Raw genomic sequence first — 11515 nt, 5'->3', positions numbered from 1 at the left:
ATATATATTCCCCTAAATCTTACAGTCACTCAAAGTGATGCTTCTGGACCTTCTTTAGATACCAGTGATCTCTGCCATCACCTAACCTCTTTAGGCCTAGTTCTCATGAATCATCAAGAATTTTGATACACTTGAAGGAAGGTGATGGATATTAGGAAAATATTTGTGAGGCTAAAGTAGACATGTTGACTTAACAGTTGTAGATGATCTTTACTTGCCATTACATTGAAACTAGTAATTGTCAAGAGCTGGGACAGATATGCTAGGATTCTATTTTATAATACTTTACCCTAACTGAAATGTCTAGAATCCACAAACAGAAGTATGGCAGAGGAATTAAAATCAAACACAAATCTCTGGAAACCACAGCTTCTGCTTTCTTCTTTCTTTTGTTTACTCTTGCTACAAGGAGTTGAGACTTAAATGGGCCCTCATTTGGTCAATGAGTAGAGAATTCTTGGGTTCGTGTTATGCTTCTTCCATTCCTTTTACTGAGGGTATATTTGATTACTTGATGTAATTTTGCATACTTTTCAGACTCAATAACTAGCTTTAAATAACTAACATGTCTTAAAAGTGGCTTGAAAACATGTGAAAGTGAAATATTATTGATCCCCGTAATATGTGTGGGATCTGGGTTTCTCGCAAACAGAGCTAAGGAACCTGGGAGCTGGAGATGAGGGACAGACATTATAAGGGCCATAGAACATAGAACCACTCACATTCTTATTTAGGATTTTACGTCCACAGAGAACATCATATGGGATAACTGGCCCTACTGGCCTTAGAAACCCACTTAGTGATGGATGTGGTTTTGAAAAGAGGTATTTAAAAATGTTTGAAATGAAATTTGTGTTTTCTTAACCAAAATCTAAATAGTTCCTTTCTTTTCCCCACCAAACTTAAATCTGTGCTCTATGGTTTCACACATCTTTATCCAATTTAACAAGAAACCTTGCAACCTCATCATGGTACTACAATTATGCAATCTAATGATTTCCTTATGTGTACCACATTTACACAAATTATACCATTTGGCATAATTACAACATTTACTGTCATTATAGTAATTACATCCATAGTCAAGTATTCAAAAAAAAGTTTTTATAAAACTCAACTTGTAGTTAATCCTGAACCCACGGTCCCCACAGAAGGGACCCACAGGGTCCCCTGGCTAGCTTTAGCCAGGACCGAGGCTGCATGAAGATAGAAGACTGTTGATTTAATATCCTTCATGTATCTACCTAGGAATTCTCTAGACTGAAGAGTAAAATCAGATGCAGTGTGGTATAATGGTTTAAGGTGGAAGGTATACTGCCTGGGTTCAGATTTCTTCTCCTTGCTAGTAGCTATGTGAGTTGAACTAGCTGAGCTCTCGATGTCTCAAATTCCACATGTGTAAACTGGAGGTAATAATAATAATAATAATACCTTTCCCATATGAAGATTCTATGAACTAATCTTTGTGAGGTACTTAAAACAGTGCCTCTAGAAGTTAAGGGCTCAAAAATAGTAGGTATTATCAGATAAGAAACAGACCATCTGTGCATAAACCCTTAATAAACATATCATTCTATGGAATAAACATAGTTTACTGATTAACTTAAGCATAAATACATAAATATATACCCACAGTATATAGATTTACATATAACTCTCTCCTCTGAAGAGGACTGATGCTATCCTTACACAGGCTAAGGAAATGTTATCCTGGGTAAGATCTTATAGCCTTCTCCTGGGCCTGTATCATTCCCTGACCCTCTTCTGTACTACAGTGCACATCTTAAGGTCACTTTCTGTTTAACACATAATATACTGGTTGTAATGAGTTCTAATACTTTACCTCTGGAATGGATCAAAATTCATTCTTCAAGTATAGAATCAAGCCAAATGCTTTCATCTCCCTGCACTGCCCAGAAATAGTAAGATGATGAGTTTAGATGACTTCAGCTTCTATAAGAACAAAAGAGTTTCTAAACAGAGTATTGCTTTGAGAGGGTTAAAAAAATACCACTTTGTTCAGAAGTCTCCTACTCCCTGTGCTCACTCTGGGGTAAAAAAGTAACCACAATCATGACTGAGTTTTTTTTTGTTTTGTTTTACTGTCTGATGCCTCATTGTGGTCTACGTGTCCACTCCATCCAGTGAAATTTCAGTCACTATCTGCTATCATACACCCAGGCTTTCACTTGTTCCCCAGCAGAGATAAAAAAAAGTCTGCTCCCAGATCTAGAACTCAACTTTATTTCCATTTTTCCTTATTCTAGTGAAATGCTTATAAATATTGACCTAGATATGGGCACAAATGGGACTAGATAGGCAAGGGAGGGACAATTAGAAGGCTCATTGAGAAGTAAAAGCCTGGGAATTAATACAAACTCTAGACAGCTAATGGGTCAAGGCCAAGAAGCCAGTAAGTGCAGCAACTGAGAACCATGGACCTGGGCAAAGAGACATGTTCAGAATCTGGGAAATTTATGAAGGTAGAGCAGAACAAGTAAGCATGGTATGTCCCAGTTGGAAATCAGAAGTCCAGAGACCTACTTGTGTAAGAAAGTAAGAGAGAGTCAGCAGAGCCACCCTTCAGAAGTTGTAGTCAGATCAGCATACAAGCCCCAGTGAGCAAGGTATGATCCCTGACCCCAGGGCAGATGGTTTACTCTCTGGTCTTCTGAGTCAGAGCAGGCTAACAGCTCCATTTGGGGGGAGATGGGACATGAGTCTACTTTTTCAGTAACTTTCACAGGGCAGTGATTTTCTGCTCTACAGTCTTTTAAGAAACCCTGACATAGTGGCTCAAGGGTTGATGAATGTCACAGCAAGAAGTTGTGAATGCTTTGCTAAGCATGAACTGGACTCTTGACTAATTTCCCAATCTCCGTGCTATAGAAATTGTAGAATTTGTCAATCTGCCACAGAATCTTTCCCAAACAGTGCCCATAGCATTATTTGTTCTGTAGTTTCAGGACTGTTTTTAGAAATACTAATATTTCACCTGAAGCCTGCTTGCTCCAATGACTGTACATGAACAATACACATACTAAGCAAGACATATGTGGGCAGCAGATAACCCTCAGTGGAAGGTCAGAGAAAGAAATAGACGTTTGCTGAAGCCCTATGATGACAAGTGGGATACTGTCGCTACTCCAACCTTATTTCTAATTTATTTATTTTTAGAATTTAGTATTTTATGTTTAGAAAGAGAAGGGAGGAATTTTCAGCAAAAATGCATCCACATGATGTCTAAGGTTGATTAGAGGGACAAATAATGAAGGATATGTTCTTTAACCACAATATAGGTCTTCCGTGCCACAACAAAGTCACCTAGAATGAGTGACCAAAGGAACCCAGAATGGTTCTCTATGTGAATTTTGCCATCAACTGAGTTATGCCACCAAGCCAAAAATTAGCTAAAACTCTAACTGAATTTCCCAACTATTTTCCCCAGTATGTTATTATTCAAACAAGCTTTAGAATTACCGTTTAGGTTGGTTCTGACTCACGGTCTGCCACTGACAGTTGTTGGACCTCAGATAAGCCATTTATCCTCTTTGTGTTTCAAGAGCCTATGTTTAATATGAGGGAATTGAACCAGACTAGGGTTTTTCTTCCTCATTAGCTGTAGAAGCTTTGTTCAGATAAAAGCATGGACAGTACCCCATCATGGGGTAAACAAATTAAAATGAAGCCAATTTTATTGAAAGAAGGATCAAGTGACTCATTCCTTGCCCAGTTTGCTGGCTCACCCTGAACCCCTACATAGTCTCAGTGCTAGGGGTCATGAGGATCGCTAGTGTCACACAAGCACAGTTTGAAACACGCAGGAGTACATGGTACCTCATATCCTTTCCAGTTTTAAAATATCTTTGATTGACAGGTCAGAACTAGAGTTGGAACCCTCAACAAAATATTGTTGTTTGTTGTTGTTATGTGCCGTCGAGTTGGACCCGACTCATAGCGACCCCTCGTTGGGTTTCCGAGGCAGTATCACTATGGAAGTAGATCGCCCCATCTTCCTTCCGAGGAGTTGCTGGTGGGTTTGAACCACCAGCCCTCTAGTTAGCAGTCCAGTGCCTTAGGCACTATGCTACCAGAGCACCCCAACAAAATAGAGTCAGCATGAAAACAAAAGCATGCCAAGGTCAAAATATTATGTATCATAACTGGTTTTAAAAAGGAAAAAGTGACCGGGTTTTAAAAATATAACCATATTTTATTCATGATATTAAATACTAAAATATTAAATTTTCTGAGCACTTACTATGTGTTAATGGTACAGCAATGTGAAAGGTGAAGCCCCTGTCCACAATATGATCTATATGAAGAGACAAAGGTAGGCCCATCACACACGATTACAATTGCATGTGATGAATGCTATGATGGGGTACGCAGGGAGGGTTGTGGGAGCACTAGGGAAAGGCACATAACCTAACCATGGTCAGCACCGGCCTTCTACAAGAAATGTCTAATCTGAAACTAGTAGCCTGGTAAAAATGAGGCGGGGACAGAGAAGAGTGGAAAACAGTAAACTTCGCAGGCAGAAGGAGAAATAAATAAGGTGAGCACAGGTTTAGAAGCAAGAGAGAACCTAGTGGCAGGGAATGAGTGGGGAGACCCCCGAAGATACAAGAAAAGTGAAGAGGGCTGAGTCAGGAGAAGCCCGCCATGCCCCATGGCAGAGTTTGGTATTTTTCTGAGGACTAGAGGGTAAACGAATCTAGTTTTATGCATACCAGGTTTATTTAAAGCACAGATATGAAATATGAATGTGAATGACGAATAGTTGATCATTGAATGAAGGTGTAATTGGTGGTGCCAATCAATAGGTGACCTCAATGAATCTCGGTTCCTCCTTGATAAAAAGGTAATGTTAGTACCTGCTTTTGGTACCTCATGGTGCTATATCTTTAATAAATTATCATAATGACAATAGCAAAACAAACTCAACTCACTGCCATTGAGTGGGATCCGACTCATAGCGACCCCTCCTTGGGTTTCTGAGGCGGTATCACTCCAGAAGTGGCAAAATTGCCAGATAGCAGTAAATGGGTCTTAACAGAGGACTTTGAACAATTCATAAATTCCAGATAGTTGTATAATTATTTATAAACTTTAAGAAAGTGATTCAATATCCAAGAGTAGGAAGTTGTTGGAATATGCACAGGTCAAATGAATACTTGCAGGGTACTCTATCTTTTTCTGTTTTGCTGGGAAAAAAAAGTGTAATATATTGGGACCTTCTTGAGGATGAAACAAATAATATCATACATTACACATAAATTATCATGTAATACATGTTAGCTTTATTTTATAGAGGGGAAAAAACAGACTTGGAGAGAATGTGTGATTTGCTGAAGATTACCAGCAAATGGGTAACACGTTATATAAATTTCCATTCAAACTTCAGGCACTGCTTGATTTGTAACAGTCTGTGGTGCTTTGTCATATACAGCTAGCATCTTTCATGTCAAGGCACTTATACTAAAGCTTTAAATGTTTCATGGAAGAAAAATCCACAGTGCAACAAAGTCTAACTTTAAAGGTGAGTGTTGTGGTATCTGACGAGGAAGATAGCGGGAAAGAACACACTGGCAGTCATGCTCTCTGCTCTCTTGCCCTTTTCAGATCATGGACCGATGGGAGAATCAAGGCAGTCCTCAGACGAGTTTATCTGCTCCGGCCATACCGCAGAACCTGCCCTTCCCACCCGCCCTTCACAGGAGCTCGTTTCCTGACTCAACAGAGGCCTTTGACCCAAGGAAGCCTGACCCATATGAGCTCTACGAGAAATCTAGAGCCATTTATGAAAGTAGGCGTAAGTGAAAGCCACATAAAACAAGGGGACATTAATACTAACTGAAGCCCTGTCAGGATGTATATTGAGGCCGAAACGATCTGGCATGATTTTATATTCTGAGGTTGAAAAGCATCTCAAAAGTAAAGCCAGCTGGTGTAAACTTCTCTAAAAGAGTCTAAATGACTCTAAAACTAAATATATATCTTTTAGTTTTAAATTATATTTCCTACTTTTTTTCCCTAAGCCTCTGAAGAGAATCAGAATTTTTGTTGTTGCAGTTGCCAGTTTTGCATATAAGTCACCAAATAAGAAGTAGTTTTGGGGTATTTTATTTGTTTAATCTAATCTTGAGTCTAAAGCTTCAATTTTTCTTAGAATGAAGACATTGAAGAGTTAGAGCCTTGAGCAAAATATCAGCCAAGTCCTTCCAGCTCACAATCATGAAATTAACTAGTTCCCAAACCATTACAGAGCCAGCCTCCTGTTATTTCTGCCTGAATTTTCCCCTTCTCATTTAACTCAGTGGGGTCCATTTAGAAGTTCAGTCTTAAAACAGCGTGTATGCCCTTGTCACCCTTTTTGAAAGGCTTCTAAAATTCTTTCATTGCATTTTTTAAATTTAGGAAAACAAAGTTGTTTTTAATATTGCACATACTCTTGTTTTGCATCTTTTCACCACCTTCCAGATTCCCTCCTCCCACACAGTAGAGGACAGGAGTTTGAATGGCACGAGTGTGTAACCTGTGGAGGGCAATGTGCAGTACAATAAGAACCTGCATAAAGGACCGAGCAATGTAGTCTAGTGAGAAGGGCTCGGTCCCCGGCATTCCCATTTATGGTCTGCTGATTTCCTTTGCTTTGGCATTCTGCTGGTGTCTTGTTTCCAACTTTATCATCTGAAGTACGAATAGCAAGTTTTAAATTGTGTGTGATCTCAGAGGATCTCAAATCTGCTTACTCTTTTGACAAGCTCAGGAGCTGAGAATTATGCACCCAGCTGGTAAAGGGAAAAGCAGACATAATACCTTTTACCCATCCTGTACAATTCTTTGCAAAAGTAATTTTGGTTGATAAAATAGTTAGGACAGCAGACCATTGAGCAGTCATTTTCCTCAAATGGATCCCCCCCTATTTCTTCAAATAATGGGCTACATCTGGGTCACTGTATTTTATTCTTCCCCCTCTAGATTAATGACTGACATATCTTTAAAGGGTTGCATAGTAAGAGTGCCTTTGTTAGACAGAGTAAAAACAAAGTAAGCATTTTTAGTTATATAATACAGAGTATGAAAAAAAATTGAAGTGATTTTAGTACAGTTCTTAATTCTTCTATTATGTCAAAAATCAGGTATTTACAGAATATCCACTTCACTCTCAGCACTGTGGGGAGTTAGCAAAGATGAGTGATGTTCCCTGCTCTCACAAGTTTAACTTAGGAAACAGATAGAGATCAAGATACAGTAGAGGTACATTCATGGAAGGTACAAGTGCATTAAAGGATTAAAATAGCATCCTTGCATCCTTGGCTTATTTTAATTTTTTGATAACATTTAGGGAGTATCAAGCAAGCTTCCTTCCACCCTTTGTCCCTTCTCTAGGCATTTGCTTCTATGCTTTTGCAGTGTCCTGACCTAGTCAAGGCTTGATTATTCAGGATAAATTCAATGTTGGTGTTATTCCCAGTCTTCTCTTTGTGGTTGTCTGATATATAACAACAACAAAACAACGTTGTGCATTCTGTTTCTGAATGGGAACTGTGCATGGCCCTCATTTCAACTCTCAAAGATTTCTGATTTCTTTTTCCAGCCCTTTCAATGCTGTTTGTGTTCATTGCCTTCCCCCTCCTCACCTTGTGACAAACCAAGCACATAAATCCTTGTGACCTCCCACAACTTTCTTTTGCAATCCTCCTCTGGGTGTTCTTTATTGCTGTTGCCTCTACAGCCACACAGACAACAAACATCCGAACTCTCCACCCCGCCCCTCTGCAACCCAGTAAGCACCCTTGCTTCTGCGCTCTCACCATGCTCCCTTCTTGTTTCATCAGCTCTCTCTAATGTTTCAAGGTCACAGCCATGCTTCAGGGTCACAGCTCTTAGAAAGCCAAAAAAGGGTAAGCTCATTTCCTTTCTCCATTCTTCTTTTTCATATCATGTTATTTCTTAACATTCAGTGGAGTGTGAATGAACACAGAAATCATGTCAAGGTCAGAAAAGCTCTTTCCCCGAAGAGTAACGAAAACATAAAGCATTGTATCTCTTCGGTCACTGTGCTTGTGGACATGTGAGTGTCTTGAAAGAACAAGGCACTTTGCCCTCTGCATGTCCTGTTTCCAAGTATGAAAAGTTTGCACTTGTCACTATATTTGGAGGTCTTTTAAAATTACTTCGTTATACTTTAAAAATATTAGGAAAAAGAAGTTTTTAATATTTCACATGCATATATTGTGCATCTTTTCACCATTTTACAGGTCATCTCATGTTAGAGGACAGGAATTCTTTCATTTAAATTTTTAGAACAATACTACATTTAAAAAAATAGAAGAAAAGTACAGCCTAATTTTCATCATATTCAAAGAAACGTTTTCAAAATTTTATCCAACAATCATAAAATATATGCAACCAACAAAAGACCCATAGTCAAATGTTTGATTGCAAGCCATTCTGATTCTTCTTTGATTCACATGTATAACATTTCAATCTGGCTTTATCTGGTCTGTGTCCCCTAACTTTTCCCTGGGAAAACAATCAGTGGGACTAGGGAAAGTGGAGAAGGGAATGCTAACAAAGCTATCCAAACCAAGTCCTTTGACATTTTCCCTGGCCTGCGGCCATCCCATGGTATCCTCCCTTATCACTGAATCTAAAACTGGAGAGATTTTGGCAGTTACATTCACAACTGGCTGACAATAACCAAATGAAAGACCGCACCTCCACCCACGAGCCTCTTCTATACAGAGCTACAGAATGTTTTGTATATCAAGGCTGTCAAAAAATATTTGGATTCAAGTCACCAGTCCCCTGCAAATGATGGAAATTTATCAAATGATGTAAATGCTGCTGTGCCTCATTTGACTCATAATTAGATTATGCTGACATTTTAATGTGCAAGCAGAGGACATCTTAATAAAGATGTATTCCTGAAAAAAAAAAAAAAAAGTAATGATTTTAAACAAATGAAGACAGCCATAAGATTCTATGGCCATGTGCAATAGGACATGACAAGTACATGGTTATGAGAGGAAATCCAGAATCATGTCCCATCATCCTGAGGTCTTCTGATAAGGTGGGAATGAAGAAATATGGAGAAAGGAAGATTCTTCCACCCAGCAGGCTGGGTGACTCCTCTGATTCCTTGCAACAGGCAGAGTGCCCAGAAATGGCACCTCCAGGCACCACATCAATCAGCAAGAACTGATGAAACCCTCAGTATGTGGCTAGAGCCCTGCTAGGCACTCCATAAGAGAAAACTCATGAGAAACAACCTGTGTGCATAAGATGCTTACAGGGAAAATAGAGACACAATCAAACAAAAACATAGGAAAACAATTCATGAACAACATTGCATTGTATACACAGCAAATAATATCAGTATTTTAACACGTGAAATTGGGCAATAAATACAGTTGGACAATACTGTGTTTCTCAGAGTTCCTAAATGATACAAACAGTAAATGCACTCAACTGCTAACAGAAAGGTTGGTGGTTCAAATCCAACCAGAGTCACCTCAGAAGAAAGGCTTGACAATCTATTTGAAAATCAGCTGTTGAAAATCCTATAGACCACAGTTATACTGTGACACACATGGAGTCACCATGACTTTGAACCAACTCAGCGACAACTGGTAATTGTTTCTTTAACCTCCATGTGCAAAATTATTGCTGAAGAGAGTGTTATGGGTTTGATATCTTTTAATTTTCAAAATTTCTTTTACAAATCCTTGCTAGAGAACTTTGTAAAAATATTTTTTTCCTCACTAATTTAATATGTTCACACAATTTATATAAGCTTAAGCTTACATAAAAGCAAAACTGTATTCCCCCCCAAAAAAAGAAAATCACAAAAAATGTTTTGACCATGTTGGGGCTCTAGGTTTCGATGTTAATTATTTAAGCTTGACGTCTATGTCATCATTGGCAGTCCCCAGAAAAGAATGAAAATACCTCCACCTCTACCCAGGACTTTTAGATAAATGCCACCTTTCTCTTTGGGTTGATAATATACTTCTTGCTGCTCCTATTACTTGCAGTTTTAAAAATCTGCAAGCAAAGGAAAATACCTACCTGTGTGTAGTGGGACAAGCCATGCTATTTTTCATCTCTCTCTTTTTTTATTCTTTCTCCATTAATCTCATGAATTTTGTCTACAACCATGAGAGAAAGGACTTGAATTTTCTTATTTTATATAACCTGTCTCAAGCTGGGCTATGTGCACCATTTCTGGCTTAAAATGTTTAAAAGACTGCTAAGGCCCTCACTACTTCTCTCCTTCCCATCTCCTCCTGCCATTCTTGCCCTATGTTGTGATTGTGTCCTCACCTCAACTATGAATTTCGAATGTGATAGGAAACTGCTTTTAATGGCCTAGTTACACTGAGATTATCTAGACTGATTACACATCCCAGTTTGCCTATGATATCCGTGGTCTGTGTTGTCCTGGCATCATTATTAATAGCTCCCCTTTCACTCTTAAGAGCATCCTTACATGGATCTTATGTGTTTTCTCCTTTATTACACAATATGTAAAGGACTAGATATGTTTAATGTCTAAGAAAAGCTATTTGTATCTAAGTGTACAGGCCATGAATACAATTTTAATACCTGTTCAGAAAAAGAATTTTTTTAAATAATTTATTTGACTGATGATAATTCTGTGATAGAGTAATTTATACCCATACATATTTTACTCCTAATTTGAGGTAAATAGTTATGTGGTGGCTTATCTTGGTAGCCAAATTCCCAGGAAACTCCCCCATATCCAAAAAATTATATATATGTACAAATCTAGAGAATAGCAAACTAAGCAGAAAAGTAGGTAATAAAGCTTCAGGCATTTAAGCACTGTGACATGGAGTTCTTATTTTTTTTATCACCAAGAGTAATAAGTCAGATTCAGCACTTCAATAATCACAGGATTGAAAGGAAGTTAATCTGGTCTATCTTGCTGATTGTCGTTGTTGTTGTTGTTGTTGTTGTTGTTATTAGGGACTGATGAGTCAGTTCTGACTCATAGCACCCCTATGTGCAATAGAACAAAGCCTGAACCATCCTCACAATCGTTGCCGTCTGAGCCCATGTTTAAGGCACTTTGTCAGCCCTCTCATTGAGGGTCTACCTCTTTTTCACTGACCCTCTGCTTTACCAAGCATGATGTCCTGCTCCTGGGACTGGTCCCTCCTGATAACATGTCCAAAGTGTATGAGATGAAGTCTGGTTTTTAAGGAGCATTCTGACTATACTTCTTCCAAGAGAGATTGATTTGTTCTTCTGACGGTCCATGGTATGTTCAACATTCTTTGGCAACCCCTTAGTTTAAAAGGCATCAATTTTTCTTTGGTCTTCCTTAGTCCTCGTCCAGCTCTCACATGTTCAGCTTCCAGCATCACAGCCACATGCAAGCCAACACAGTACAACAAACACAGCACAGTACACCAGACACAACACAGTACAACAAACACAACACAGTACAGCAAACACAGCACAGTACACCAGACACAAC

General features: G+C 38.8%; 1 protein-coding gene across 1 annotated transcript in view; it reads left to right on the top strand.

Annotated features, from left to right (window-relative positions):
• Positions 1–11515, top strand: part of MAGI2 (membrane associated guanylate kinase, WW and PDZ domain containing 2) — a 1828989-nt gene that overhangs the window by 1589522 nt on the left and 227952 nt on the right. The window contains exon 12 of the mRNA XM_007945217.1: positions 5626–5815. Coding sequence (XP_007943408.1) covers positions 5626–5815 — 190 coding nt within the window. The remainder of the gene's footprint in view (positions 1–5625; positions 5816–11515) is intronic.

The sequence above is a fragment of the Orycteropus afer genome, unplaced genomic scaffold (assembly GCF_000298275.1).
Source record: "Orycteropus afer afer isolate SDZICR_OR568_19922 unplaced genomic scaffold, OryAfe1.0 scaffold00007, whole genome shotgun sequence".
NCBI lineage: Eukaryota > Metazoa > Chordata > Mammalia > Tubulidentata > Orycteropodidae > Orycteropus > Orycteropus afer.
Note: the sequence above shows the minus strand (reverse complement) of the source record. Positions and strands in the feature narration are given on the sequence as shown.